The sequence below is a fragment of the Pristiophorus japonicus genome, chromosome 7 (assembly GCF_044704955.1).
Source record: "Pristiophorus japonicus isolate sPriJap1 chromosome 7, sPriJap1.hap1, whole genome shotgun sequence".
Taxonomy (NCBI): domain Eukaryota; kingdom Metazoa; phylum Chordata; class Chondrichthyes; family Pristiophoridae; genus Pristiophorus; species Pristiophorus japonicus.
The window spans coordinates 72,491,068-72,505,644 of record NC_091983.1 but is presented as its reverse complement, the minus strand read 5'-3'; the positions used below and the strand labels follow the sequence as shown (position 1 = coordinate 72,505,644).

The window sequence follows — 14,577 nt, the reverse complement described above, 5'->3', positions numbered from 1 at the left end:
TTTTCCCCTTTAAATGAATTTTGTAAGGGACAATACTGATGCATTGTGAACACTGGAGAGTTAAGTGCTAGGTATGTTTGTTTATACCGACCGGTGTCAAAAGCCTGCACTTGTTTATACTGCCCTGTCACAATGCAGGATGGGTTATATATCAAAAGCTTAGCCTTCGATAGTAACAGCTTTGTAATGCTAAAGCATTTGTTGTAAAGTGACGTAATTTGTAAGATAAAAGGACTTCACTGCAGATACCAATTGGAGAAGATGGTTCAAAGACAGGGGTCTTTAACACTTCTCCCAAAGCTTTGTCTCCGATTTAATAAACCTCTCTTTATATATTATACAGTTTCGGAAATATTTTTCCACAACAATTGGTAACAGTGACCACTGCACAGTCCTTGTGGAGACGAAATCCCGTGCTAAATGGGATAGATTCAGAACAGATCTCGCAACTCAAAACTGTGCATCCATGAGGCGCTGTGGGCCATCAACAGCAGCAGAATTGTATTCCACCACCTCATGGCTCAGCATATCCTTCATTCAACCATTACCATCAAGCCAGGGGACCAACCCTGATTCAATGAGGTGTGCAGAAGAGCATGCCAGGAGCAACATCAGGCATACCTAAAAATGAGGTGCCAAACTGGGGAAGCTGCAACACAGGACTACATGCATGCTAAACAGCAGAAGCAGCATGCTATAGACAGAGCTAAGCAAATCCACAATCAACAGATTAGATCAAAGCTCTGCAGTCTTGCCACATCCAGTCATGAATGGTGGTGAACAATTAAATAACTAAAAGAAGGAGGCTCCATGAATATCTCCATCCTCAATGACAGCGGAGCCCAGCAGGCGAGTGCAAAAGACAAGGTTGAAGTGTTTGCAACCATCTTCAGCCAGAATTGCCGAGTAGATGATCCCTATCAGCCTCCTCCTGAGGTCCCCACCATCACAGATACCAGTCTTCAGCCAATTCAATTCACTCCACGTGATAAAGAAACGGCTAAGCGCACTGAATACAGCAAATGCTATGGGCCCTGACAACATCTTGGCTGTCGTGCTGTAGACTGGTGTTCCAGAACTACTCACGCCTCTAGCCAAGCTATTCCAGTACAGTTACAACACTGGTATCTACCCCACAATCTGGAAAACTGCCCAGGTATGTCCTGTCCACAAAAAGCAGGACAAATCCAATCCGGCCAATTACCACCCCATCAGTATACTCTCAATCATCAGCAAAGTGATGGAAGGTGTCGTTGACAGTGCTATCACTGGCATTTACTCAACAATAACGTGCTGACCGATGCTCAGTTTAGATACCGCCAGGACCACTCGGCTCCAGACCTCATTACTGTAGAATTTACCAATATTTCGCTAAGATTCCTGGTATCTTTCCCCTGCAGAGGAGAAGAATCCCTTTCTGGACTTTTAAAATGGAAGGAAAAACTTCAGGACACAAATGAGTTTTAAAGGGGGAGACAAGGCCTGCAGGGGATAAAAGGGGATGCATTCATGGAGACCTCCCCCCAGTGTTTAGACTCATAGGAAAGGGAATTTAATTTGGAACTATCTACCAGAAAGTTTGAAATCCTAAAGTGCACATGGAAGAAACTACGAACTTTAATCGAATTTGGGATTTTTAAAAGGTGAATGTTGGGTCTGCAAGAAAAGGGGTGGGGTCAATCTCTAAAGGGCCAGTTTGGACATTGGAGCTAATCAAATTGTCTGGGAACTGTTTACCCTAGAAACTTGCCCCTAGAAAACATTAGCATTTAAACAATCGACCATGGAAGAAACATTATCACCCCACCCAGAGGACCCAAATGTCACATACATATTCCAACACCTTTTCAACAGGCATAGAAATATCTGGCTCAGGCCAGACTAGCACAATGGACGAGAGCTCATCAACCTCGAAAAGCCTATTAATGCCAGATTAAAACCACTTAATCAAGTTTCAGTTAGCTGGGCTGCAAAATCGAAAGAAGAGCTGGGCTAGATTTGGTGGGAGCCTTTTTGGGGTATATCTATTCCCAGTTTTACCAGGAAAAGTCACAGACTCGAACACAGACACAGACACAAGCAGCCGGAGCTGGGGAGTGAAGAAATGAAGTAGTGAAGGAAACTACTCGAACTCATCAAGAACTGACCGAGCAGGAGGCCCACGAAACAGAATGTTGTCAGCAACCAAATTGACAAACACTCTACAATCTACTTCTGAACGACCCAACGGGTGAGAAATTACCAAAAAGGACTAAATAAAACTATTCCTAACCAAAGAAAGTGGGTACTTACCCCATACATCCAAAATACAACTTACCGCATCAACGGACGCACCCCACCCGAAGACTACGCAGTCCGAAGTACGGCTCGCCTAGAAGGCCAAGTGCACCGAACCCCGAAACCGTGATTCACCAGCAACTGTCAAAAGGGATTGGTGAGCATAGCCCCTGAACCCCCAGAGCTATAACTTAGTTAGTTAGGGAAATTGGGTTAGTTAGGGAAATTGGGAGGCGGGGGGGGGGGGGGGGGGGGAAGGCTGGGATAACTTGTGTAAATGTATCTGCATTATCCTCTTTACCCCATTTAGAGTTTCAGCTGTATTCTTTTCCCCACAGGCTGTAATTTGACATTTTATTCAATGTGTTGTATCCCTCAGTGTGTATTGGTATTACTATTCTGTGTGTGTTATTAAAGGTGTGCCTTTTACTTCTTTTTAGACACATTAAAGCCATACCTGCTTCCTACCTTGAAACCGATTGTCTGTCCAAGTCTGTCACAGTCCCTTCATAATTCCAGTGTCTAGAACCAAGGGTGTGGGAGCGATTCTGAACTGCTCATATAAGGTCAGAAGGGAAAGCTGACCCCCTGAAAACCACCCCTTACATTACAACCTTCTTCCAAACATGGATAAAAGAGCTGAATTGCAGAGGTGAGGTAAGTGTGATTGCCCTTGACATCATGGCAGCATTTGACCGAATGTGGCATCGAGAAGACCTAGTAAAATTCAAGTCAATGGGAATCAGGGGGAAAACTCAACACTGGCTGGAGTTATACTGAGCACAAAGGAAGATGGTTATGGTGGTTGGAGGTCAATCATCAGAGCCCTACGACATCACTGCAGGAGTTCCTCAGGGCAGTGTCCTATCTTTAGCTGCTTCATCAATGACCTTCCCTCCATCATAAGGTCAGAAGTGGGGATGTTCACTGATGATTGCACAGTTTTCAGTTCCATTCACAACTCCTCAGATAATGAAGCAGTCCATGCCCAAATGCAGCAAGACCTGGATGACATTCAGGCTTGGACAAGTGGCAAGTAACATTCGAGCCACACAAGTGCCAGGCAATGACTATCTCCAACAAGTGAGAGTCTAACTATCACCCCTTAACATTCAATGGCATTATCATCGCTGAATCCCCCACCATTAACATCCTGGGGGTCACTATTGATCAGAAACTTAACTGGGCCAGCCACATAAATACTGTGGCAACAAGAGCGGGTCGGAGGCTGGGTATTCTGCTGTGAGTGTCTCAGTTCCTGACTCCCCAAAGCTTTTCCACCATCGACAAGGCACAAGTCAGGAGTGTGGAATACTCTCCACTTGCCAGCATGAGTGCAGCTCCAACAACACTCAAGAAGCTTGACACCATCCAGGACAAAGCAGCCTGCTTGATTGGCATCCATCCACCACCTTAAACATTCACTCCCTGCACCACTGTTCTCTGTGGCTACAGTGTGTACCTTCTACAAGATGCGCTGCAGCAATTCGCCAAGGCTTCTTCGGGAGCACCTCCCAAACCCGCGACCTCTACCACCTAGAAGGACAAGGGTACAGGTGCATGGGAACACCACCACTTCCACCTTCCCCTTCAAGTTACACACCATCCAGACTTGGAAGTATATCGCCATTCCTTCATCTGTCGCTGGGTCAAAATCCTGGAACGCCCTCCCCAACAACACTATGGGAGTACCTTCACCACAAGAATTGCAGTGGTTCAAGAAGGTGAAGGGCAATTAGGGATGGGCAATAAATGTTGGCCTTCCCAGCGATGCTCACAACCCAGGAAGGAATAAAAAAAATTGTAGGCCTAAAAGTAATTTCTCTTTGATCCAGGTTTAAGGATAAAACTCACTGATTGCTTAGCCTCCCCAAATTCAATGGGCAAATGCAATACTTGGTCTTGGACTGAGCGATATAGAGTGGAAATCTTTCAGGTTTGAACCCTGCCTTGTGGTGAGTTAGCTCTTTTCAGTCAAGATGACAGTAGAGGCATTAAATTTGGTTACTGTGCCCTGGTCTAAGGAAGTGAAGGGAAAGAAAAGACAGCCAGAGGTTCCCATTCCTGGTTGCTAGCCAGTGACCAAATTGAAGTATTGATTTAGGATGCATTTGGGCTCAGCTGTGATGCTGCTTATTACACTCATAATAAAGGGTGAGACTGAGTACTGGGTGTAATGAGCAAGTGTGACCTTAGCTCTTTTAATAAGATTTCAGAGTGCAGGTACCTTGAGGGTGGCCTGCTTATATACTGTGCTCCCAAGGGATGCTGGGATCCCTTGGGACTCCCAACAGATGGGCCCTCTGGTGGTCAGGTGTCATGCAGGTTACAAAGGGTTAAATACATAACATCACTCCCCCGTGAAGTCAACAGTACACTTATTTACAAGGTGAAACAATCTGGGGCTTTACGCTCTCTTGTCAATCGTCTCGGTACAAATGCGGGTGTGGGTGGATTGGTCAGTTCTTCACTGGGCTGTTGGGCTGCTGGCCTTACCGGGCTGCTGGGGATGGTGAGTTCGGTTTCATGGTCAACCATGATGTCAGTTGCCACTTGTGTGTGTGTTGGAGGGTCAAAGTTGGTGGTGTCCTCTTCGGGTTATTCGTAGCTGTTGGTGAACCGCAATTTGATTTGGTCCAAATGTTTTCTGTACGTTTGTCCATCGGCCAATTTGACCTGAAACACCCTACTCCCCTGTGACCGTGCCAGTAAGCCATTTGGGACCATGTCCATAATTGAGCACAAACACAGGATCATTGATCTCAATATCGCGTGACAAATTTGCACGGTCATGGTCCACACTTTGTTGATGCCACTTGCCCTCCACATGATCATGGGGATCAGAGTGGACAAGAGAGAGCCTTGTTTTAAGCGCCCTTTTCATGAGCAGCTCGGCTGGGGGAACCCCGGTGAGTGAATGGGGTCTGGAGCGGTAGCTGAGCAGCACTCGGGACAACCGGTTCTGCAGGGAGCCTTCCGACACGCATTTCCAGCTTTGCTTGATGGTCTGAACTGCCCGTTCTGCCTGGCCATTGGATGCGGGCTTGAACGGAGCAGATGTGATGTGTTTGATCCCGTTGCGGGTCATGAATTCCTTGAATTCAGCACTGGTGAAGCACGACCCATTATCGCTGACTAGGACATCAGGCAAGCCGTGCGTGGCAAACATGGCTCGTAGACTTTCAATGGTTGCTGTGGATGTGCTTACAGATATTATTGCACATTCTGAGTCAGCGTCCACGACAACCAAAAACATTTTGCCTAGAAATGGGCCCGCATAGTCTACATGGATCCTCGACCATGGTTTGGAGGGCCACAACCACAAACTTAGCGGTGCCTCTCTGGGTGCATTGCTCAGCTGAGAGCAAATGTTGCACTAGCGCATGCATGACTCTAAATCTGAGTCAATGCCGGGCCACCACACATGGGAACTGGCTATGGCTTTCATCATTACGATGTCTGGGTGGGTGCTGTGCAGTTCACATATGAATGTGTCTCTGCCTTTCTTGGGCAAGACCACGCAATTACCCTACAATAGACAGTCCGCCTGCAGGGACAACTCGTCTTTGCGTCTATGGAACGGCTTAATCGCCTCCTGCGTCTCCACTGGGACACCGGACCAGCTCCCATGGAGGACACAGTTTTTTTTATCAAGGACAGTAAAGGATCCTGGCTGGTCCAGGTCCTGATCTGGCGGGCTGTAACGGGGGACTTCTCATTCTCAAATGCCTCCATGACCATGAGCAAGTCCGCTGGCTGTGCCATTTCCACCACGGTGGTGGGCAATGGCAGCCGACTGAGAGCATCTGCGCAGTTCTTTGTGCCCGGTCTGTGGCGGATTACAGAGTTGTATGCAGACAGCGTGAGCGCCCATCCTTGGATGCGGGCAGAGGCATTGGTATTAATCCCTTTGCTCTCAGAGAACAGCAATATGAGTGGCTTGTAGTCAGTTTCAAGCTCAAACTTGAGGCCAAATAAGTACTGGTGTATTTTTTTTACCCCGTAAACACACACCAGAGCCTCTTTTTCAACCATGCTGTAGGCCCCTTCGGCCTTGGACAAACTCCTGGATGCATAGGCGACCGGTTGCAAAATCCCCAATTCATTTGCCTGTTCTAACACATACCCGATCCCATATGAGGACGCATCGCAAGCTAGCACTAATCATTTACAAGGGTTGTACAGGACAAGCAGTTTGTTAGAACACAACAGATTTCTGGCTTTCTTAAAAGTAGCCTCTTGTGAATTCCCCCAAACCCAGTCGTCTCCGTTGCGCAGTAGCGCATGTAGGGGTTCTAGCAGGGTGCTTAACACAGGTAGGAAATTACCGAAATAGTTAAGGAGTCCCAGGAACGACCACAGCTCCGTCACGTTCTGTGGTCGCAGCACGTTCTTGATGGCCTCCGTCTTGGCGTCGGTGGGTCTGATGCTGATTGCTGCGATTCTCCTTCCTAAGAATTCGACGTCCTGTGCCAGGAAAACACACTTTGAGTGTTTCAACCTGAGTCCCACGCGATCCAACCGACAAAGAACCTCCTCCAGATTTTTCAAGTGCTCCATGGTGTCCCCACCTGTGACCAATATGTCATCCTTGAAGACCACTGAACAAGGAACCGAGTTTAGCAGGCTCTTCATGCGGCCGACCGAATCCCGAACGGGCACCGGTTGTAGATAACAGACCTTTGTGCATGTTGATGCAGGTGAGGCCTTTTGCAGACTCCTCCAGCTCCTGCGTCATGTAGGCTGAGGTCAGGTCCAGCTTGGTGAACGTCTTCCCTCCAGCCAGGGTCGCAAATAGGTTGTTTGCCTTGGATAGCGGGTACTGGTCCTGCAGTGAAAAACAGTTAATCGTTACATTATAGTCCCCACAAATTCAAACCGTGCCGTCCTCTTTAAGTACCAGGACAATCGGACTAGCCCAGTCGTTGAATTCCACCGGCGCGATGATGCCTTCACGTTGCAGCCTGTCCAGCTCAATTTCCACTTTTTCACGCATCGTGTATGGTACCGCCCGAGCCTTGTGGTGGATGGGTCGCGTACCGGGAACCAAATGGATCTGCACTTTCGCCCCCGAGAAGCTTCCAATGCCTGGCTCGAACAACGATGAGAACTTGCTCAGAACCTGAGTACATGAGGGTTCGTCGACAGGCGAAAGCGTTCGGATGTCATCCCACTTCCAGCGGATTTTTTCCAGCTAGCTTCTGCCAAACAACGTGGGGTCATCCCCTGGCACAATCCACAGCGGGAATTCGTATACTGCTCCGTTGTAGGAGACTTTGACTTCTGCACTGCCAATTACAGGGATTAGTTCCTTGGTGTAAGTCCTTAGTTTGGTGTGAATGGGGCTGAGCTTGGGCCTGAGTGTCTTATTTCCGCACAGCCTGTCGAAGACCTTTTTACTCATTATGGGCTGACTTCCCCCCGTGTCTAGCTCCATAGATACTGGAATTCCGTTCAGTTCAACTTTCAACATTATTGGTGGACATTTCGTAGTGAATGTGTGTACCCCATACACTTATGCCTCCTCAGTACAAGTCTCCAATTCAGCCTGATCCTCTGTAGATCAGTCTTCCTCTGCAATGTGGTGGTTTGCAGCTCGCCTGCACATTCGTTGGATGTATCCCATTGTTCTGTAACCATTGCACGCATAGTGCTTAAAGCGGCATTGATGGGGCCGATGATCACCTCCGCAGCGCCAACAGGGTGTTAACTGCCTCGCATTAACAGATGATGGCAGACTCTGGATCAATTGAGATCGGGCCACAGCAGCCGGCGTGTACGTTCTGCCATGTACATTTCTGCTCAAAACCGACATTACTTTATGCACAGTACTGGCCGAAACTTCTTTGTTCTGCGAAATCTGCTTGGTGATGTCGCTGGTGGACATAAATGCCTGGGCTATCGTTATGGCTTTACTTAGATTCGGAGTTTCTACAGTCAACAGTTTGCGAAGGATTGTCTCATGTCCAATGCCCAATACAAAAAAGTCTCTTAGCATTTGTTCTAGGAATCCCTCAAACTCACCATGTCCTGCGAGGCGCCTTAGTTCGGTGACGCAGCTCGCCACTTCCTGGCCCTCCGATCGTTGGCACGTGTAGAACCGATATATCGCCATCAAAACGCTTTCCTTAGGATTTAGGTGCTCCCGGACCAGCGTACACAATGCTTCTTGGGATTTCTCTGCTGGTTTTGCCGAGGGCAGGAGATTCTTCACGAGGCCATAGGTTTTTGCCCCACAGACCGTTAAGAGGATCGCCCTTCGTTTGGTAGCGTTCCCGCCCCCTTCCAGCTCGTTGGCCACAAAGTCTCTCCACGAAGACCTCCCAATCGTCCCTTTCTGAAAACGTCTCCAGGATGCCGACTGTTCTTTGCATTTTCGTGCGCTTGTTCGTTACCGCGTCGCCAATTATTACACTCATAATAAAGGGTGAGACTGAGTACTGGGTGTAATGAGCAAGTGTTACCTTAGCTCCTTTAATAACATTGCAGAGTGGGTGGTCTGCTTATATACTGTGCTCCCAAGGGATGCTGGGATCCCTTGGGACTCCAACAGCTGGGCCCTCTGGTGGTCAGGTGTCATGCAGGTTACAAAGGATTAAATACACAACACTGTCCATGGTTGAATAGCCTGCCAACACTCACCATTAAAGCTCACATATGATAATGACAACTTTGGTGGGGCACTGCAGAGTGTTCAGAAATGCACCTCAGGAAATGCCTGCAAATGCTTTGGCCGAGATCAATAGCAAATAACTATTGTATTTTAAACTATCGGCCAACACAGTGGATGTAGAGTACATGAAGTTTAGGAAAGCGCTTGAAAAGGTACCAATGGGTGATTCCGACAGAAGATTCAAGTGTATGGAATTGAGGGAGAATAGAAAGCTGGATTAAAAATTGTTTGGAAAGGAGAAAATAAGAGTACCAGCTAAGAGCATTTTTGCCAGAATGGTGGAAGTGGGTAGTGGTGTTCCACAGGGTTCTGTTCTGGGGCCACTTTCGTTCTCTGTGTATATGAATGATTTGGGTATAGGCCTAGAGGAAGTGGTTTTGCAATTTTCAAATGATACCAAAATCGAAGATATAGTTAATTCTTTAGAAGACCAAAGGAAGGTGTAAAGGGATATTAATAATATTGGGCAATGGGCTAAAAAAATGGCTGAAATCAATGTCAGTAAGTGTGGTAAAAAAAATAACAGCAATAATTGCACTCTGAAAAGTAGCAGCCTTAGTGCTGTGGAAGAGCAGTTGTCTTGTGGTTACAGATTCACATTACATTAAAGTCAGCACTTTAGGTTGATATGGCTGTTAAAAAAGTTGATGAAATCCGAGGTTTAAGAGTTACAGAATATAAAAGCTAGGAGGTAACGATGAGCCTATATAAAACCGGTGTGCGATAGTCTGATCTGTGTTCACATTGCCATGTGGGATAGTCTTATCTGTGTTCACACTGCGGTGTGTGCGATAGTCTGATCTGTGTTCACAGTGTGTGTGTGATAGTCTTATCTGTGTTCACACTGCGGTGTGTGTGATAGTCTGATCTGTGTTCACAGTGTGTGTGTGATAGTCTGGATTAGACGTCACCAAAATCCAGGTTGCTGATTGGAGCATGGGCGGGTACAGCAGGAGAGGTGGCAGACAGCAGAGGAGCGGCGATGTCGGGGCGAAGGAGTGGCGAGAGATTGTAGAGGGACATGATCGGGGCCCAGGAGAGGCGTGAATTCAGGGCCCAGGTGAGTCGAGGGTCATGGGGCAGCACGGGCCAGCCCACACTGCGATATGTGTGCGTACTAGGTCCGTGCAGCAGAGTAGGTCTCCAGTCGTCTTGGTTAACTCTTGACACTGGACCAAGACCCAGCTCTGTCAAGGCCGTGTGGTGGCTGGTGTGCAATAGCCACCACACGTTAAAAAAATCCACACACTTCCACCCTTCAATATGTAGTTCGGGACCTGGAGTGTTAGGTCCTTCATTGAAACACCTGTGAACTCATCCCTTTTTGGTGTGGAAGCAAGTCATCCTCGATATGAGTGACTGCTGAAGAAGAAGAAGATATAAAACCTTAATAAGATTAGATTGTATAGATGAGTGAAGGAAACGGGGATGAAGGGATATGGGTAGAGGATGGTCAAATGTGATTAGAACTATCTTCTCGTGTGGAGAGTGAATAGCAACATGGACTCATTGAGCCAAATGACCTGTTTCCATGTCGTAGTTTCTATGTATGTATTTCTATGTACTTTTACCTTGTATGCACAGAAAAAATGAAAGGGGGAGAAATTGCATTGTTTGCACCTCGCTAATGGGGCACAAACGACTTCTCGCTCGGGCCCGCTGCCACCTCCCATGAAATTCCGCGGGAGTTAGCGGAGGCACAAACCGGTAGTGCCCTGCTCCTGCCGGTAGCAGCCCATGCGCAGTGACCCGTTTTCGCCCCAGAGCGATACTTCAGTAGCGCCCAGTGAAGCCACCGCTGGCAATGCCCGCACCAGCTTCACGGGTTGTGAACTGAGTCTCACTCCGCTCATGGGGCGAAAAATAAAGGGGATGTGCGGCGTGCAATTTTTTTTTTTTTACAATGGCCGACTTAATGTTCCTAGTTGCCCGAGAGAAGGTGGTGTGAGCCGACTTCTTGACCCACTGCAGTCCTTGTGGTGAAGTTACTCTCACAGTGCTGTTAGGTAGGGAGTTCCAAGATTTTGGCCAAGCGATAATGAAGGAACGCCGATATATTTCAAAGTCAGGATGGTGTGTGACTTGGAGCAGAATGTGGAGGTGGTGGTGTTCCCATGCACCTGCTTTTCCGATCTGCCAAGATTCCTTCTGACAGACTCTACGCAACCCCGGGAGAAGGACATCCGCAGGGCAGAGATTGCGCTCTTGCCCAGCGAATGTCCTTCAAACTTTTACGCCTGGTAAAAGCAGATGTATAATCTATTTTTACCAGCATAACACTTTTAAAACATATAAAAATTAAATTTAAACACTCATTTTTATATTGAAAACCCTATCCATTAAGGTAAGTTTATTTTTAACCCTATTAAAACACACAAAAAAAATTCCCCCAAAAATATATTTTTTCTAAAATATTTAATTTCAATTAATTTTAAATATGTGCGGCGTTTTATTTATTTATTATGCTGTGTTTCGGTGCTTTAGGGAGTTTCCTCATTGATAGAAAAATGCATGCGCATCACGCCCCAAGAACCGGCTTTGGCGAGGCCTCGACAGGTGCGTACAAACTTCTTTTGGACCCGGCGAGGCTGCAATTTTCGGCCCATTACCTACTGCCCCACTTAATTTTCTTGATCTAGATCAAGCATTGCCCTATTGCTGAACTAAAAACAATACTGATCAAGAAAATAGTTCTGGACATATTGTAGAATCCCCTCCCCTTCTTTGCACTTGGCCTTGTGTGCTTGGATAATTAAAATCATCCATTATTTTAGGCCTGTATTCCTGTAATTTTCTCCAATTTGTCTACATATCTCTTCCTCTATCTCCTTTTTACTGTTCAATGGTTTAACTCTAATCAAATAAATTCATCTTTCCCACCATCTCCTTTATAATCCTCATGTTCTGGTGCTGTAATGACATCTTTGATTAATATTGCCACCTCTCCTTTTTTGCCTATTCTATCCACCCTGAATATTGTCTAACCAGGAATGGTCAGCTTCCAACCCTGCCTTAGCCTAAGCCACATCTCTATTAATTCTATAACATCATTGTCCTGAAAGCAATTTCTGCCCCTAGCTAACAAATTTTATTCACCATATTTTTTGTATTTACATAGAGACAAACCTGCCTCTATCTAATAGTTTTAATCCATCTTCTTTCTGACCTGTTCCATAAAACATTTTTGCTTCTTTTCTTTTGTCTTTCCAACATCCCTTGACCTTTTTATTTTGTTTTCTGTTCCTTATATTTTTTCTTTCACTCTTCCATATTAGTTAAAACCCTCTCCACATAAATTGTTATTCTCCTGGTGGAGACATTAGTCGTAACTTTCTTCAGTTAAAGCCCATAAGAACATAAGAAATAGGAGCAGGAGTAGGCCATACGGCCCCTCGAGCCTGCTCCGCCATTCAATATCATGGCTGATCTTCCACATCAACTCCAGTTTCTCTCCCTATCGCCATATCCCGTGATTCCCCTCGAGTCCAAAAATATATCGATCTCAACCTTGAATATACTCAAATACTCAGCATACACAGCCCTCTGGGGTAAAGAATTCCAAAGATCAACAACCCTCTGAGTGAAGAAATCTCTCATCATCTCAGTCCTAAAAGGATGACCCCTTATCCTGAGACTATGACCCCTAGTTCTAGACTCCCCAGCCACAGGAAACAGACTCTCAGCATTTACCCTTTTATTTATTTATTAGTTCATAGGATGTGGGTGTTTTTATTCCCCTCCCTAATTGCCCTCGAGAAGGTGATGGTGAGCTGCCTTCTTGAACTGCTGCAGTCCATGAGGTGAAGCTACTCCCACAGTGATGTTACAGGATTTTGACCCAGTGACGATGAAGGAATAGCGATATACTACCAAGTCAGGATGGTGTGAGACATTCTCAGGGTGAGTTCAGATCGGACGATAGATTTACACCTGATTCTACACTCCATTGAAGTTTGGCCCAAAACTGCCTCCTCTGGTTAAAAACCGGGGTTCTCTAAACAGTTTCTAGAATTGAAAATCCATTATTAAATAAATTAAATTACATTAAAGACAAAATAAAAGATGTTGGTAATACCCCTTTATCTAAACTTGTTCACATTTATTATTCATTTTCTGCATATTACAGATATCCTCTTCAGCAGTTGAGAAAGCTTGTATACTTTTGTCTGCTGTATATTATAACTCTCCGAATTGCTGTTGGCTTATTTGGATTTCAATGTTGCTTGCTATGCATATCATATAGCACCTTACCTGAATTGTGTGATCAGCCATCAAATCAATACATCCAACAAGATTTTGTCCCCTCCCAGAAGGGATCCCAAGACAATGACTGCCACTGTTCCCCATATTTTGATTGGCTATATATCTGTAAAAAAAAAAGTTTAAATTAGATCTACTGGTTATGCCATTGCACTGCCAACATTATGAAGCCATGTGTCTTCTGGACAATCTCTTCTGCACAAACTTATGGTGGAATTAGTTTGCTGAGATTCGCCAGTTTCATCATTACGCTGTGTAGTGCAATTCTCCCAAGAAAGTCTCTTATCTCCCTCTCAAAAGGCCAATTTCTCTGATCAAGTATAACATTGTTGAAATTTAGCTTTCCTACACAGTGGCTAAAAAGTTGAAATCAGTTGCTGTTGACCCGAGAAACTAATGTAAATAAAAAGCAAAAAAAAACTCCAGATGCTGGAAATCTGAAACAAAAGCAGAAACGTGCTGGAAACACTTAGCATAGGACAGTAATCACCATTTCAAAGAAAAAAAAGCCCAATAATCTTCTCTCGACCTTCAACAGCACTATCGTTGCTGAGTACCCAACCATCATAGGAATTGCTTGACAAAAAAAACAGTCTATTTAGTTTGCCTTCCAATATCTTCGTAGTCATATGATACAATGATAATGGAGTTGTTGACCATTCATAACAACCAATCTCTATTAATTAATCTACAACAGATCCAGACATGATGTGAGAAAAAAAAACAGTGGTGGAGAGCTTTGGGAACCATGGTCCAGAAATCTGGGCACACCCATTCCAAGCACCCGACAGATGAGGCCTGAGACTCCCCTGATATTGAGCCGTGAGCCACATTTCAGCCGGTGAGGTGATGAGAGCCTGTCGGCAAAAAGGACCGCTGCTAACGTCGTAGTGGCCTGCAGGTAAGTGGCCCCAGGGGTTGGGTCCGGAATAGGATATATTTAAAAACCAGAAAAAAAGTACAAGGAGCTCACTAAGATTGAGACGATCCATTCAGCTGCCTATGCTGCATCCCTCCATTCTCCCAGCCCATCATGCAAAAACTTCTCTAAGATTCCCCCCTGCCCTAGTTATTTTCCTATCTCCCCTCATGCTCAACCTGAGATCATCTTGCCAATGAGGCCCATCTCCTGCTCTCTTCACCCTATTCCCAATGAACTGCTGACCAGCTAACTTCTTTTCCTGGCCCCCATGATGCCCGATATTATAAATGGTTCTCTCTCTACAGATACTGTCCCTCCTTTTCAAATCTGCAGTTATTCTAAAAAAAAACGTTAATTTTCTGTCCTTGCAAATTACAATCTCATAAGAACATAAGAAATAGGAACAGGAGTAGGCCATACGGCCCCTCGAGCCTGTTCCGCCGTT

General features: G+C 45.8%; 1 protein-coding gene across 5 annotated transcripts in view; it reads right to left on the bottom strand.

The window, feature by feature from the left end:
- Positions 1-14,577, bottom strand: part of pla2g7 (phospholipase A2, group VII (platelet-activating factor acetylhydrolase, plasma)) — a 242,266-nt gene that overhangs the window by 124,174 nt on the left and 103,515 nt on the right. For all 5 annotated transcript variants that reach the window (XM_070885052.1, XM_070885053.1, XM_070885055.1 and 2 more), the window contains one exon: positions 13,202-13,316. In XM_070885052.1, coding sequence (XP_070741153.1) covers positions 13,202-13,297 — 96 coding nt within the window. In that variant the 5' untranslated portion in view covers positions 13,298-13,316. The remainder of the gene's footprint in view (positions 1-13,201; positions 13,317-14,577) is intronic.